The sequence below is a fragment of the Natrix helvetica genome, assembly GCF_964273705.1.
Source record: "Natrix helvetica genome assembly, chromosome: 8".
In the NCBI taxonomy this organism is placed as follows: Eukaryota; Metazoa; Chordata; class Lepidosauria; order Squamata; family Natricidae; genus Natrix; species Natrix helvetica.
This window is the reverse complement of record NC_138559.1, coordinates 8526199-8543237: the sequence shown is the minus strand read 5'-3', so window position 1 is coordinate 8543237 and position 17039 is coordinate 8526199. Positions and strand designations below refer to the sequence as shown.

At 42.7% G+C, this 17039-nt stretch overlaps 1 protein-coding gene and 1 long non-coding RNA gene across 4 annotated transcripts in view; one reads left to right on the top strand and one right to left on the bottom strand.

The window, feature by feature from the left end:
* The window catches only part of PPP3CC (protein phosphatase 3 catalytic subunit gamma), an 82531-nt gene extending 70041 nt beyond the window's left edge, over positions 1 to 12490 (top strand). For 2 of the 3 annotated variants that reach the window (XM_081960788.1, XM_081960787.1), the window contains exons 11-14: positions 1909 to 1990; positions 4437 to 4534; positions 10042 to 10071; positions 12282 to 12490. In XM_081960788.1, the coding sequence (XP_081816914.1) occupies positions 1909 to 1990; positions 4437 to 4534; positions 10042 to 10071; positions 12282 to 12457 (386 nt within the window). In that variant the 3' untranslated portion in view covers positions 12458 to 12490. The remainder of the gene's footprint in view (positions 1 to 1908; positions 1991 to 4436; positions 4535 to 10041; positions 10072 to 12281) is intronic. The other variant, XM_081960786.1, reaches the window with a different exon arrangement.
* A 363-nt stretch (positions 12491 to 12853) lies between these two features.
* On the bottom strand, positions 12854 to 15498 carry LOC309396086. Its single transcript, XR_014176039.1, has 2 exons — positions 14905 to 15498; positions 12854 to 14765 (listed from the first exon to the last, which is right to left on the bottom strand). It is a non-coding gene; the product is annotated as an uncharacterized lncRNA (long non-coding RNA).
* Positions 15499 to 17039: the final 1541 nt, after the last annotated feature.

Here is a 17039-nt window from a genome sequence, read left to right as displayed (position 1 = left end):
CTTCAAAAACTTAGAAATGCCACCTTTGGTTAAGTTTCCAGCAATTTTTCTTCTAATTTCTTTTGTAGCCTTGTTCACTTAATAATACTATTTTACATCACTTTCTGGGTGACCAGTCAACTCTTTGCACCATTACTTTTAATTTTTTATAAGCTCACTAAATGAAAGAACACAAAAATCCCCAACCAAATTGATATCGATCACATAAATGCACTGACAAATGTCCTCCACTCAGTTTCAATACATGACATCAATAACTGAATCCTACTGTGATCTGATTGGCTGATTGCCAAAACAAGATGGCACCTGATTGGCTCTCTAAACACTCATTGGCTACAATCAGATGAAGGAAAGCTACCTGATATCAACCTAAGCAAGTTGTGATTCCTTTTTGGTTATTTGGCTATAACTTTTCATAAAATACAGATAATTGAACAAGGTTTGTCACATTTCATTCTTGATTAAATTATCTTTCTACTGATATATAATTTTATGGCACTACTCAAAAAAAAAGTAGTGTTATTAGCCATCAAACCTGAGAAATACACTTTTCTCAAAAGGTTTCCACAATTTTGTACTACTGTAACTTGATAACGTGTGGAAAGCAGAAGCCAAGTTGATTGCCATCCAGAGTTTGGTGAATGAGGTTTTTACTAAAAGAGAGGAAGACTTAACCAGATGAGCTCTTGGCAGAAGCGCAAAAGAAAACGCCTTCCTTTTCCCATTGCGTTATTTTTTAAAAAAAATGTTCTTCGCTCCCTCCGGTGGAAATTAAATTTGTTTCTTCTATCTCTATCTCCATCTCCTTGTATACTTGGTGTCTCCTCTCTCTGAAGATAACTACATTTCAAGCTATCCGAAAGGTACCCAGCTAGAATTTGCTAAAAGCTTAATTCTCACTGCCTGTGCCACGAGATTTCCTCGGAGTGGATTTTTTTGAATAGCAGACTAGTTGGACAGTCTTGCCATTTCCCCCTTTCCCTCCTCCCTCCTTCAGTTTTACCAGTTTTAACGTGGTGTGTTTGTTTTGTTGTTTCTTCTTTTCTTTTTAACCCTGTTTTGTTCCTTAAGGAACGTTGAACCGTGTGTGGTGGGGTCACATTTCTCTTGACGTTTGAATGCAGCCACCTGATGCATGGCTGGGTCTATTGGCGCATGTCAGAACTCCAGTTTGGCTTGTCCTTGTTCTTAATGCCTAGTTGGGTCATAACCAACAAAGCAAAATAAGATCTTGGTTCAGAGGAGATGTAATTGTCGTTCAGTTTGTAGTCGAAACCCGTCTCCTCCCCCCCCCCCCCCCCCCAAAGTCTCCATTCTTTTTGATCCATGTTTGGTCTGTGTAGTAAAAGGGAGTGGGCTTAAGCCTAACATGCTGCGTTAAATGAGGGCTCGAACAAGGCCGCAAAAAAGTTCTAGCCGTCCCTTTTCTGCCTCTGAAGAGAGCGCTTGTATGACCGGTCTCCCTTCGGCAAGCACAGCCCGGAATCCTTTTTCACCTTCACTCGGTCTTGTTGTTGTGTCCTCGCATTTTGCCAAGCTGTGTCCCTGTGGCTGAGTCATTCATGTTACTTCCCTGGTGTTGTGTGGTCCGACCCGCTGGTGGGAAGCAAGAGAGGCCTGCTGCTCTGAATAACACTTGGCATATTTCTTCTTGTGGTCATTTCTCCTCCCATGTTGGACTTTTCCTGTATGTCGCCTTGTCCGTCACTCGCTATCCTTTTTCCATTCTGATCATGTCTTTTCCGTAACCGACTAAATGCAATTTTAGCTGTAAAGTTGTAATCTGGTTTCTCTTTCCTAGAATCAAGTAGATGCTGCATACTGGCATCAACTGAGCCTATAAAGCATGATTTGTACCTCATCCTTTTTTTAAAAAATAATAATCATTTTTTATTCTTCTTTCCTAAGGAGGTACAACTGCCCGTAAAGAGATCATCCGGAATAAGATCAGGGCCATTGGAAAGATGGCACGAGTCTTTTCAGTTCTTCGGTGAGCTGGCTCTTTTCTTGGGAATCTTGCTCAGAAAGGCTGCTTAATCGTTTTGCCAGACTGCCCCTGTTGTATCAGTACAGCTCAAAAGATGCCTGCCAGGAGCCCCATTTGGGAAAAGTACAAAAGGGTTTTGAAGGATTGAAAATCCTCAAGCACAGTGGTTCTCAACCTGTGGGTCGGGATCCCTTTGGGGGGGGTCGAACGACCCTTTCACAGGGGTCGCCTAAGACCATCGGAAAACACATATTTTCGATGGTCTTAGGAACCGAGACACCAATTTTATGGTTGGGGGTCACCACAACACGAGGAACTGTATTAAAGGGTCGCGGCATTGGGAAGGTTGAGAACCACTGCTTAAGCACAAAGGTCAGTCACATACATCAACTGTGCACGTCCTTCTTTCTGGAACCAGACATATCTTATTGAGGTTTTTTTTTAAAAAAAAACACCATTTGAATACTTTGAATCAAGATCACGTGAAGTGTTAATACCACTTTATAATGCCTTGGTAAGGCCACACTTGGAATGCATCTCCCATAATTAAGGATATAGAAGCATAAAATGATATAGCTATCCTTAGTAAGGTGGGTAATGCGAAATGGCTGAGCAAATGCAAATCTACTTTTCAAGTAGACAGCTATTTGAAATTACAACTGCCAAATCATCTTAGGGAGATATTTACGTGAGCGAGATTCGAGCAGCTTGACACAAGGGTCAGATATGGGAGATTCCATTCTATCCCCTACAATGAGCGTCTCTGGCTCACATCCTGTTGGATTGTTGCTTGTACAAGGAGGCAAGAGATAGGTACCTTGGTTCATATACCAAACGAAGGACCCATTGGGATCCCTCTATCAAAACAACTTACCTTATGTGCAGCCAGAACCTAAAAATAACATTTAACACAGCTCAGGACTTAAGCAAAATGGTTCGGTTGAGATCTGCATACGTGGGACTGATTGGAGTAGATTGCAAGGGCGACACCAAAATATAATTTTATGTTATTTTATTCTATTTAATATACTTATGTATTAAATTATATTGTATCTTATCCTATAACTATTGTATTTTACCCTATTCTTATTATAAATTGTTTGTAGATTTTATTGGTGATATGCGTTTGAACCTTGTGCTTTGATATGGCCTATAGGCTAATCAATAAAGCTATAATAATCTCCCCATAATGAAGCTTTTAAGGAGTATCAGCTGTTTCTTTATCCCATATGTCCCACCTTCTTTTTTCCTTGGAATCAAAAGCAGGCTGGATGTGAATCCTACGCAATCTTGTACCTAGGTAGAAGCCAAGGAGGCTTCATTGCTTAATTCCACACACAGGTTAAAGCAGAGGTTGGCAACATGGTGCCATAATAACATTTGATGATACCCACTGGCCACCTTCTGATAATAGATCTATATGAGGGTGTCTCTGTTTGGCTGAGCATTTAGGTATTCTCTCTATAGAGATGTTTCCCAAGCCTAGCTAGTTTTTTTAATCTTTCTGTCTCCCTCAAAAAAAGGCTGTACTACTAATCTCATCTACTTGAGATGGTTGGACGACAGTTCTCCAAATTTCCCAGCTTGCCTGCCTGCCTGCCGCTAATACAGAGGTCTTCAACCTTGACAACTTTAAGACTTGTAGACTTCAACTCCCAGAGTTCCTCAGCCACCTTTGCTGGCTGAGGAACTCCTGGAGTTGGTCCACAAGTCTTAAAGTTGCCAAGGTTGGAGACCCCTGTGCTAATAGCAATAGCACTTAGACTTATATACTGCTTTACGGTGGTTTACAGCCCCTTCTAAGCAGTTTACAGAGTAAGCTTATTGCCCCCAACAATCTGGGTCCTCATTTTACCCACCCCGGAAGGATGGAAGGATGAGTCAACCTTGAGCCAGTCAGGATCGAACTCCTGGCAGTGAGTAAAGTTAGCCTGCAATTCTGTATTCTAACCACTGGGCCAAGAGGGAGGGAGGGAGGGAGGGAGGAAGGAAGGAAGGAAGGAAGGACGGACGACAGCAAGAGCACTTAGACTTATATACTGCTTCATGGTGCTTTACAGGCCCTTCTAAGAGGTTTACAGAGTCAGCCCCTTGCCCCCAACAATCTGGGTTCTCATTTTTACCCACCTCAGAAGAATGAAAGACAATCTGGGTCCTCATTTTTACCCACCTCAGAAGGATGAAAGACTGAGTCAACCTTGAGCCTGTGAGGTTTGAACTGCCAAATTGCAGGCAGCCGGCAGTCAGCAGAAGGAGCCTGCAGTACTGCACTCTAACCACGGCGCCACCGTGGCTAAGAATTACAAGAAGTCAAAATCCAGGCACCTCAAAAGTTGCTGAGGTTGGGAAACCCCCTTCTACAGAATTTCAAGCACCAGAGTCCTAAAGAGCTGATGTGCTTCTATCTGTTTGCTCATGTATAAATTGGTCTCATTGCTTCTGTTTTCAGAGAGGAGAGTGAGAGTGTGCTGACGCTCAAAGGCCTGACCCCCACAGGTACTCTGCCCCTGGGGGTCCTCTCAGGGGGGAAGCAGACTCTACAGACAGGTAAGTATGCCAGAAGTGAAGTCCTTCCATTGTGGGATACAAAGGATGGCAATGGAAATTTAGCTTCTGAACATGCCTTAAGGAAACTACTGGATATTGCAGGAGGAAGTTAAATTGAGGCTGCTTTTCCCTTCCCATCACAGGGTCTAGGTTTTTGTCATAAAAAGTTGAATTGCAAGGGTCCCCTTGGATTGTCTGGCCATACTCTTTAAGTTTCCAAATCTGGCATTCCAAGATAGCATATGAATAAAACTTAGAAGATACAATAAACTACTTTTACTTGGTAGAAAAGTAAGGTTGAAGCCCCTCGCTTTAGTTTAATAGAAACCCAGCAAAAAAGCAGAAAAGATCATCTCCAAGACATGCATATAACATCATTGCTGAACCCAGAAACTTAAAGCATGTGTAGATATGTTCTTTGGGACAACTATCTAGAGCTTTCCTCCAATAAACAATTAGGCTTCTGCTGACGGGAAAAGAGCATACATCACTGCCATTGGTCTGCCCTTGACCCATCTGTTCTTAGTGATCACATTGAAAATGATTGGTGGAGATTTGAGATTTCCTCCCCAGTTTTGCATCATTTACCCTGTTGATGCTAAACTGAAACCAGCCTGAAGCTTTTGTGTGGCACTCTTGAGTTTCAGACTAGTTAAGTTAATATAACTAGTTAAGTTATACCGAACAATGTGTTGAGTAGGAAATGGAAGATATTTGGCTGCCTAGTTGAATTTCCATTTCAACCATCTATCTGAAACTCAGGGGTTGACAAAGCAAGTAGATAAATAGGTATCACTTTGGTGGGAAGGTAACAGTGCACCCTGTGACGTCATGCTGGCCACATCCAAGGAAATGTCTTCGGACAGTGTGGGCTCAATGGCCTTGAAACGGAGATGAACATCACTCCCTAAAGTCGGTCATGAATAGTGGAGTAAAATCTGCAGGGCCATTTTTCCCAATTCATCCCAAAAGGGGACTCATGATGGCTTGCATAAAATGATGAGTGTGACTACAGATTAAATTAACCTGTGGTCCTCCAGATAATATTGTTGTTCTATCAGCTACAACTAATATAGGCAGTAAGGAAGGATGATGGAAGTTGCTACATATCAACATGTCAGACTTTTCAGGTAGAACCTGGTCAGGAAACAGACATCCCATGAAATGTTGGGACTCTGCTGTTTGTTAAAGCTAAAATATCAGAATCTTGAAACTCTGGCAAAGATTCTTTCTTTCCCTTCTTATTCTAAAGAGGACCAAGGCAGAGCAGTTTTTATTTCTTACCCACTCCTCTTCATCGGGCTTTGCTGAAGTTTATATAACAGCTATTAAATTTCTTCTTCAAGGCCATCTCTGTACTTCTCCACACCAAACCAGATGTTGCTCACCCCTAGTAGCTTGGATCAGTCAGTAAAACCACAAACATTGCCTCCATTTCCCCCTCCTTGTTCTAAAGAAGGTTTCCTTTGAGGAACATGTAGTATTTATAAACCATTCAAGGTGTTCCAATCAATCAAATTACTTGCGTTATCTGGAATTCAAGAAAAAAATGATGTTTTGCCAAATTGTTTTCCTTAACAACAAAGCTGAGATTCGCTGTACGAGGTCCAAATTCTCTCTAGTCCAACATTACATTCTCACTGTAACTGAACAAATGTCACCTGGAATGTGTACAAAAGAACTTAAGAGCAGTATTTTCCTTCTAGCCATTTGATAATCTAAAAGTGCACATTTTGATGTCTGAGGGAGGTGTTGAAACAGCAGCTATATGTACATGATACGTACTTGTCCTGAATCTACCAACTTTCTGCTTTGTTGGAAAAAGTGAGAGGGGAAAAAACTTCTGAATCTAAATTTCCACTTCACATATAATATTGCAAACTTTTATTTTGTCTCCTCTTTTTTTTGAAGGGAAAATAGACTGTGTACAAATATTGGCTGATGCTGTCATCCTGACTATGGAATCTATCATATCTACCTCTCCCCCCCCTCTCTCTCTCCCCCCTTCCCCCCCTCTCACACACACACACACACATACACACAATGTGTTCTATAATAGTTACATATTGTAAAAATAACTTATTGAAACGTGTTGCATTGCATTTTATTTGTTACTGAAATCACTACATGATCTCACAGTGAGATATTACAGATTCCTTTATTTTTTAATAGTTTTTATTTAACATTTTCAAGTTTAAAAAACCACAAGTGAAAAAAGGTAAAAAGAAAAGGGGAAAAAACAAGAAAAATATACAAAAACAAATACAAACAGATAAAAACACAAAGAACATGAACAATATAATATAATTTTACAGATTCCTTTAATGGACAACAGTGGCTGGTTTGCACTTAGGAAATGACCTGTATAGTAATATATCTGTAGTGCAGTGTGTTAATCTTTTTCTACTGCCAGCATTTGAACTCAGTTTCAAATCAGCTTGATCTCCTTCCTATTGACATCAGATGACTTCTTAGTTATACCATGAAGAATGCTTTCCTCTCTTGCGGTTTGCTTTGATTACGTTCTCATCTGTATGTGAAGAAAGCATGTTATAGTAAAGAGTGTCACATGGTCCAAAAGAGTGCCAAATTGCTCTTAAGATTTGGTACTCCTTTTGGCCAAGGAAGCCCAGGAAAAGACCCTGCTCTTTTAAGGATCCATGGTGGAGGCTGCCCACAAGGGCTGGTGCTTCTTTTGTTTCCAGAGCCATTTTGAAGGATATCAGACAGGTAGATTGTCAGAGAGGCCCCCGGCAAAGAAGCAGACCGCACTGTGGAAAAGGAAGAAAATAGCTTCAGAATGCTTTTGTTGGCATGAAGCTATAAAGAAGTGGTGTATACTTAGGATTGGCAAAAGTCGAGAATCATTACAGGCAGTCCTTGGGTGAAGAACATCCAAATTACGAGCAACTCATATTGACAGCCAGGCTGCCCGTTACTAAAAACGGCGTACAGCGTTCTTCCTCAAGCAGACAAGCCACTGGAGCTGGACAATGTTTTCATGAAGTTTTTTTAACATACCACTCGTTTTCAGAGGTTTATGAGAAGATTGCATGGCTTCGGTAGTTCACCAGTTTGAGGTAGAGGAATGCCAGTTTTAATAATAGGCAGCCTGTTTTTCAAGTATTTGAGTTCTGACTTACCATATTTTTGGAGTATAAGATGCACCTTTTTCCCTCAAAAAAGAGCTGAAAATCTGGGTGCGTCTTATACACTGAATACAGCATTTTTTGCCTCCTGAAACCCCGCCCCCTTCACCAAAATGGCCATGCAGAGCCTTTAGGAGGCTTTCAGAGTGCTCCTGGGGGTTGGGAGGGCAGAAATGAGCGAAAAACAGGCCATTTTTTGCTCAATTTTGCCCCAGCCCCCAGGAGCACTCTATAAGCCTCCTAAAGGCTGTGCATGCACCTTTTTTTTGCCAAAAAATGGGCCTTTTGTTCGTTTTTGGCCTCCCCCAGGAGCATTCTACAAGCCTCCTAAAGGCTATTCGTGCCCTTTTTAAAAAAAAAAGAAATTCCCCTCAAATTTTTTTTTTATTTGCCTCTTCAAAATCTTGGTGCATCTTATACTCTGAAAAATACAGTACATCCCAAAGGTGCTTTTTGAAAAGGCAACTGGACTTTCTGGTTTTTCTTTGAAGACGTTTCGTTTCTCATCTAAGAAGCTTCCTCAGCTCTGGCTTCTCCGATGAGAAGCGAAACGTCTTCAAAAGAAAAACCAGAGATTTCAGTTGCCTCTTGAAAAAACATCTTTGGGACAACCATGACGTGGATGATGGAGAATCTCTACAGACATCCCGACTTGCACGCAATTTTTGAGTTAAAAGACAGGAATGGATCTTGTTCTTACCTCAAGGACTGTCTCTTTCACCCTCATGATTACTGCTCAGTACGAGTATCCATTTTGTCAATCAGATGGACCCATGCTCACATTTTCTGTCCGAAGTAGGTTGTAAGGAGGAAATAAGCAACAGCCCGGAGTCCCCTTTAATTGTAGAAAAATGCTTCATGTTTAATTGCAGCTGTCCATCCTGTCAGGATTCCAAGTAATATACCCATAGCAAACAAAACTCCGAGGCGGGTAAACTCCTCAAAGAATAGATTTATTGGATATATCATATTGGCACAGTTCTAGTGAAAACCAACTCTGAAGGTTTCCATGGTTTTCAGCTACCATATTTTTCGGAGTATAAGACACACCTAGCTTTTGGGGAGGAAAACAGGGGGGGGGGGAATCTGCTTCTATCTCCCAGCAATTTGCCTCCTTGCAACAAACAGTAAACGGTGCAGACAATATACACTGTTTGTAGTGTTATATTTTAGACCATACTTGTACAGATGCTGTTAAAATTGATGTGGCTTTCTGGAAGTATACTTATTCTCTGCCATTTAAAAGAAGATACAATAGCAGTGGGCCTCTTCAGATCAGGCATTTATTTTAAAAAGCTGCTTCGTTTTGTTAAGCTGTCTAGAACGAAAGTAAAGCAGTCTTTAAAAAAAAATAAGTCTAATAATTTGGACATTCTATAGGCATTTATAATTATTGACTTACCTCCTTGCAGCAAACAGCCTGATTAGCACAAGAAAAAAAAACTCTGCCTCCCAGCAATTTGCCTCGTGGGGCAAAGTTTAACTTTCAACTTCTCCCGATGCCCCCATTTGCAAGGAGGTAAATTGTTGGGAGGCAGAGGCCAAAGAGTTGGGGCCGGTGGGTGGGTGGGGCTACATTCAGTGTATAAGACGCACCCAAATTTTCACCCTCTTAGGGGGGAAAAGGTGCGTCTCATACTCCGAAAAATATGGTAATTAAAAGTGAAAGTTTTCCCCTTTCCCAAACAATCAGTCACGTGGTCCAGTTAGGGTGCTATCCAGTTGCTTGCCAACATCGTTTCTCCTCTCTGACCAGGTGTGAGAATGTCCTTGGTTCTCAGGGGAAAGTGTTTTGTTTTGGCTACAAAACCTCAGCTATCTCTATTCCCCCCTCCCTCTCCCTCAGCTCCGATGTGGCAACACTGAAGCCTCAAAATGGCCGTGATCAGGTCAGCTTCAGGGTTGACACATCCCTTTTCCGGATAATAATCAGCCATCTCAAACGCATCACTTTCATGTAGAAACTTTTTCAAAAGTGGTTGCTTAGCTTCAGTATCGTGATGTGTAGGGGTTATCTGTGAAACGCTGTAGTGCGAATGATTTGGGCTCGTGTTAGCGCCCATCCAACCACTCACAGAAAAGTTGATTCCATGCCAATGGTTAGATTCTGCTCTCCTGGAAACTCAGTGGAGCCACTTTCCGATCTGTCGACACTTTGATATTTAACTTCTCCAACACCCTTTCACCTCTTTGCCCTCTTGGCCATCCTGCTCTGCTGCCCAGCCATCGTCACCCTCCTCCTCTCGTTGGGTTATCGGGCGGGTTCTAAGTCTCTTAAGCAACCGTAGTGATATGTTAAAGTTCACTCACGCTTTTCTGTCTTTATTTTTGCATGCCACTGTTCCTTCTGTATTACAGCCACAGTAGAAGCAGTAGAGGCACGGGAAGGTATGGCTAGTATCTTGCAAGATGGTTTGTGTGTTTGCTAATCTTTTTTTTTTAACCCCTCATCCAAGAGTTTTATGGTCAGCATTATCAAAAAAAAAAAAAAAAAAACCCACCCCGTATTCTTGCATCACCAGAAGCAGAGAGCAGCTGAAGGAGAAAAGCACCTGCTTGGCACATCCTCCACCCTCATTGTCCACCTCAGTAAGAGCCCAAATGCATGTTGTCTCTGCCCTACGGCTACTTCGAGTGGCCGACTTTCCTTGTTGTTCTGGGAAACAGAAGGTGCTGAGTTTCAATAGCTGCAGAGATGTAATAGTCAGTGGTGAGATTCAAAAGGTTTTGCTACGGTTCTGTGGGCGTGGCTTGGTGGGCGTGGCAGGGGAAGGATACTGCAAAATCCCTGTTCCCTCCCCATCCCACTAACCTGCTTTCCAGCTCCGTTCTCCTGTTCAGGGCAACAAAAGAAGATCGGCTGGGAGGCAGCGGGGGCGGGGCCAGCCTATTTGCCGGTTTTCCGAACTACTCAAAATTTACCGCTACCGGTTCTCTAGAACCTGTCAGAACTTGCTGAATACTACTTCTGGAATAGTCCATACAGCGGAACCTCCAGTCACAACCATAATCCATTCCAGGACTTCGGTCGCAACCCGATTTGGTCGTGATTGGAAGCAAGGCTGACCGTGTATGCACATATAAAAAAATGGCGCGGCAGGGGAAAATTGCCGCAGCAGGGAAAATCATATATATATAATTAGCTCGAAATAGATCTATACTAGTCTCCCTTTATTTATTTATCAGTACAAATATAACATTATATATATATCGCCACCAAAAGAGGCATCAGGTCTTATTTTCGGGGGATGTCATCCACTGACTAACCCCACTTGCGTGGGTCACCACCAGCCTCCTTTTTTTGTCAGAGGCCCTCAGGAACGTCTTCTGCGGCTGGCAAATTTTTCCTGAAGGCCTCTGCAACCGTTAACAGAGCTCTGGATCGATCCGGAGCGTTATCACCAGCTACAGAGGCCTTCAGGAAAGCCTTGCTGGCTGCAGAAGAAATGCAGATGTGTGTGAGGCCTGGCTGCAACTATCCAAAGGTAAGTAGTAGGGCAGCTCCACCACCCCCCATCCCCATCCCCATCCCCACCCTAGCTTAATTTTTACCCGTGCACTCTGGAGTGGGCGGGATCTTAACTAGGGATTATTTTGGGGTGTAGGGTTTATATTGGGCACATATGTAAAAATCAAGCTAGGGCTTACTTTCAGGGTAGGTCGTATTTTCTGGGAAACAGGGTTTCTGCAGAATTATTTATGCTCAGCCCTGGGTTGGATAGAAAGTGCTAAAGCTTGTGCCAAGTGGGTGAAGAGGCTTTGGCCATACATACCTGAAGCTTTTCTCTGCACCCACTTCATGGTCATGCAAGACTTTTTCATTCAAAGATTGGTTCCTTTCCCCCTTTTTTGTGGTGGCGTATTTTCTTTTTTTAAAATCTGTGTGTGTTTTGTGTGTGTGTGTGTGTGGAATTCTGCTGTGCTGAAGACTTTGATTTAGTACTCAGTGATTTTGATGTTACGTTTCCCAGCTTTGAAAAGAATGCTGTTATTTTCACTGCACCGTTGCTTCCCTCGCTGAGCATCTGTCTGACTTCCTAATTTGTTTTTCCCCGGATTAGGTTTGGAGTTCTATGAAGTGGGGAAAAAAATTGCCTTCATTAACAGTTTTGCCTAAAAATTATTAGGCTACAGACAAACAGATATGTTTTTTAAACAGATGAAAACAGTTGGAGAGAAATCTCTTGAAACATGTTTATATTTTTTTTCTTACTGATTTTTCACCCTGATCATAACCTACAGGGTTTAAAAAAGCATTAAAGATAAAAAAATGAGTCAATTGATTCGGACTCTGCAAACTGCTTAGATAGGGCTGTAAAGCACTACGAAGCGGTATATAAGTGCTATTGCTATTGGAAGCCAAAATGTGGAAACATCGCCTATCGCAAACAAGAAATAATAAATCTTTTTTAAATATTTTGAGGGAAAATATCTCACATGGCTCCTAGATTGACGGAAACATGGTCGTAGAGTGAATGAAGAAGTCAGACGCATGCTCTACGCACACAACCTCTGCTTGACAGTAGAGGAGCAAGTGTTTACAAGTCAACGGGCCTACTTTGCAAACGCCTCCAATTGCCCCTTTTCCCTCCCCGTAGCCATCCGTGGATTTTCGCCGCAACACAAGATCCGCAGCTTTGAAGAAGCCAGAGGTCTGGATCGTGTCAACGAGCGCATGCCGCCACGCAAGGATGCAAAGTATCCTGACGGTCCAGTGAATTTAACCTCAACAAACACTGCGGACAAGAATGGGACGGGGAAGAAAGCCCAGTAACAGTTCCATATCACTAAAGCATCCAAAACTTAATGAATTCTATTTATTTATTATGAAAGTGGGGTGGGAGGGGCGGGGCGGGGGGGGGGGAAGAAACCAACTTAGCCTGGAGGCACATCCATAATCCATTTTGCATCCATTTCTGTAAGAGAGGTGACCATTTTGTAAGTTTTTTAAATTTTATGTTCAATATATAAAGTCATCTTTTTTGTTTTTAAATTTAGGATGGGTTCTAAAAACGAGTACATCTATAAAGTGTCCTGTACAGATAGATATCCCTGTGAAGAGGGGGGAGGACCCTGTGTTGGTGAGGTTGGGAGGGAAGGGAAGCCAAATCAGCCTAGTTCAACTACTGTTATCTGATTTATTGGAACCCTTTTAAGTTAGCATTTAAAAAAAAAAAAGCGACACCTTCGATTTGAACACATTTTCCTTCCCACATTTACTCTTTTTTTACAAAAGTTCTCCTTCTGTTTCTCACCCCATCTGATGGTCCAGCACTTGACTTCCATTAAAAGACATGCTGCTTAGGGGCAGTTGGTCAACTTTTTCCTTTGTGGAAGCCTTTGTCGGAGGTAAATTCAGAGGTGAATACGGAAAACCAGTACAGGACAAGTTGCTAGATATTTGTAATGGGAATCTCCCTTTTTCCAGGCCTACGACAACTTTCCATGGACAGCTTGCCCCAGGACAATTCAACAATTCAATTTAATTATTTAAAATAGTTTTTTTAAAAAATATATTTTTGTCATTCACATTTCATTTGTGTCTCCTTTGGCAATCCTTTCTTTAATGATTCTGTTCAACTATTTCTTCGGTATTAACTCTTCTCCTCTGATGAGTTGGCCATGGTGAATTGTCACATGGTGACTTCTTGTTCCATTCCGCCCTTTTCCTCCCCCGTCTCCTCAAACGTATGTCCCATCACTTTTCCTTCAAAAATCCCAATTCCAGTAAGAGAGAATTTATTGGAATAAACCATTATTAGGTCGGTTTTGATGAATGTGATTCAGGATTTCCATTCATCCGAAAGCATCACTCTTGGGAGCTAATCCAGCTGGCTTCTACTATTTTCTATGTGTTTAACCCCGTTCGACTTGCATCAGCATCACACCCTTAAGGGATTCATATGGTTTCTCTGAGCTACAAACAGCCTCGCGCGATTGTTTAGCCGTCGCGATCTTAATGTAAATGGAGAAGGGAAATATATTGCTCTTCATACCACCTCCAACGCATCCCGCAAGCTGCGCTACTTGCAGGTTCAATATGAATGAATGGACACCGCGACATCTAGGGAGAATAACTTGTGTAAAGTTCTGCGTCCAAAACCGAGCATTTCTCTTCTTGTTCAGATGTACCCAAGTATATGCCTCTTCGTTACAGACAGGTGGGAAACTCCAGCAGGCCCGTGAAGGGATACTGGTTGAGGAATCATCTTTGGGCTTAAGGAGCAGAAAAAGGCTCCATTCTTTTTTCCCCCCTGAATATAACTGACAAAATGCGCTCGGCTTTCATCTAAAAAGCTGCTCCATAATTTCAAGAGTGAAAGTATGATTCTCCAGCCCCTATAAATAGAAAAACGGTCATTGACGTCGAATCAGAATTTGCACCCAACATATGAAGGCTTCATGTTAATACCCTCAATCAACATTGCAACCTTCCATCATCTGTTAATTGTTGATCTTTGTTCAGATTTGCCTCTGGAAGCAACACGGCTTCCTTTTTATTCCCCTAACGAGGGCTACCCCAGTTATGAAAAAAAGTGTTTGTAGCTGTTCTATTCGCTCTACTATAGGTCTATACCCTAGGGTTCTTTTAGGGTTGGTGCACATCTGTATTTTGGGATGTTTTTCTATATAGGAAATGCATGGCCGCGGCAAATGCAGGTACTGGCAAATTGTGCATCGGCTCAAAGTTTCTGGAGTTCTCTTTCCACAAAACAGAGTAGCTATTTCACTTTTCACATTTCTCCAACTATATATTTAGTTAGTGGATTGTCTCAACCCTCTTCTTTGTAAAGAGTTCCAAAACCCCAACAAGCACCAGGGCATGGGGGGGATGCTTTCTCCTTGCCCTTGAAGGATTTATGGATGGTAGTGAAGGCTTGCTTTATCTTACAAGGGAAGAAATACAGTTTTCCCCACGAAGGGGGGTGTTGGCAAGGGAGGGGGAAAAAAAGAGAAGGATGAAAATTCTGTTAAGGATGCATAGCTAAAGGCGTCGCTAAGAACAACATTTCTTAGAGGAAACATTTCCGTTTGGAACTGAATTGGAGGTTTTTGTGTTATAACGTGCCAAAGAGGAACAGCTAAACCAGGGGTGTCCAAACTTGGGAACTTTAAGACTTGTGGACTTCAACTCCCAGAATTCCCCAGCCAGCATGGGAAATGGCTGGGGAATTCTGGGAGTTGAAGTCCACACGCCTTAAAGTTCCCAAGTTTGGACACCCCTGAGCTAAACCATTGAAGTTGTATTTTGGAAATGGGATCGTTTGTTGAGTATATTCTTAGCTTGGTCTATTGTGGAATAGGGGAAGGAAGGGGAGAAAAAGTATTGAAAGCACCCAGTTACCTCTTGCTCCCTCCTGGCTCTTTCACAATACGTTTTTGAGTCAGTGTTCCTCAGGCAACTCTTCTTAATATTAGTGGCTTAAACAGACGGCACAATCAGCCACCATAGGTCTGTCTATCCATATAGATATATGGATAGATATATATATAATTTGCTCTGTGATGGACTCCTCGCTCCAGGTTACAGCCATACAGCCGTTTCTTAAACCTTCATCTTAAGAATCAAGACATTGGGGAGGGGGGGGGGGTGTTTCTGCATTTTTTTAGAACTGATGCAATCGAGGGCGTTTGTATTTTCATCGCTGTCCCTTTTTCCACAAACCTCCACCTAAATCGTGTGATGGATCCTCCAGTAGGCGGGGAGCTTCACATCCACTTGGCCTCGTACAGCATTTGTTTAGGTCAGGGGTGTCCAAACTTGGGAACTTTAAGACTTGTGGACTTCAACTCCCAGAATTCCCCAGCCAGCCATGCTGGGAGCCAATTCTGGGAGTTGAAGTCCACAAGTCTTAAAGTTCCCAAGTTTGGACACCCCTGGTTTAGGTTGACTATGGCACCTCATTTTTTACAGACGGCCGCTCCGAATTCCTTCCTTCGTGAACTAACCCTGTATCACTGGTAGGGTATGAGACAGCCTTGGTTAGAATATATCTAATCCAAAAGGTACTCGATTTTTGCAGGCCACTCAGAAAGGGCTTCATTTAATCGCATACATCTTGAGTGGCTTGGCTCAGTCTCTCTGCCTGTCCCCCATTTGTGTGTTTCCATCCAGCTGTTTCCTTTTGTTTTTTTCTCAGCCGTCGTATGAAATTCAAATGGTGAGCCTCCTACGGATGGGGGGGGGGGCGCTGTTCATTTGCTAATTTCAGCCATATGGATGAGAATATATATATACATATTCCAAGGAATCAATGTCAAAGGGCACCATTTAGACTACGACGGCCTGAACCACATACATTTGGACCTTCTCGTGCAACAGTAATAATGTTTATAAAATAAAGCTGGTCTTTAAAAAAAAAATCTTAGTGTCTGAAATGTAGTGGCAACTTCGTTCTCTCACTTTGCAGAGATTATAATTCTTGGCAACAGTGTCTATGCCCCCTCCCTCTCTTTTTTTGGCCTACTAGAGATCATTGTAACATGGGCTACTGATTTAGGAAATGGTGAAAACATTTCAGTCCTAAATTTCTGTTCTTTTGAGCGGCTAGGTCCTGCTTTACTTCTCCCCCGCCCCACCCCCAAGCTTCCTTTCCCTCCTCCGTTTTATGAAGTTAAAGCTAATGAAGCTTACTTGTGGTATTTTGCCCAATTGGTTTAAGGTGCTGCATCTACTCCCACCTTCCCCCAATTCTGTTATGAAAGAGAAGCCTTGAGAGTCTTAATAGGGTGGCTGTTCGGAGGGAGGGGTAGGTTTGAGGCAGGAGGGGCCTTAATCTCCACCAGCTAGAGCTATTACTCTTCTCCTTTCACCTTCAAGGCATGGAAGAGAGAGCGCTTTAGACTCCTTGAAATTCGCCATCATGTTTGGTGGTGACAGTATGGTTTGGGGCGAAAGGATTTGGTTTTCGGACTCTCTAGTCCAGAGGTGGGGAATCATGTCCCTTTATGACTTGTAGGTCTTGGCTCAGGATTCTAGGAGTCATAAAATGGCCGCCATTTCCCCACCCCTGCTCTAGTTAGACAACGTACTTGTAGTTCCACGCTGCCTGTTGGCTTTGTCTTCTTCCGTTGACTGTGTTAAATTCCTAATGCTGTGTAAACAAGGGCGCGTGCGGCAAGAGACACCGAGCGTGAGCGGGAAAGAGGCAAGCCCTGGATAGTGGCAACCTTCCCTTTCTCTCTCCTTTCTCCTCCCACCATTTTAGCGCAAGGGGTCAGAAAAGCAGTATTGAAACCAGTTTCCAGTCTTCAGTACTCCGTTTCTCAAGACTCCCCTGGCCCTGCTTTCCCTGTCCCCTGTGAAAGAGAGGGCCACCTGCAGCGCTCCTTCCCTGGCATGGCATGTTGCTGGA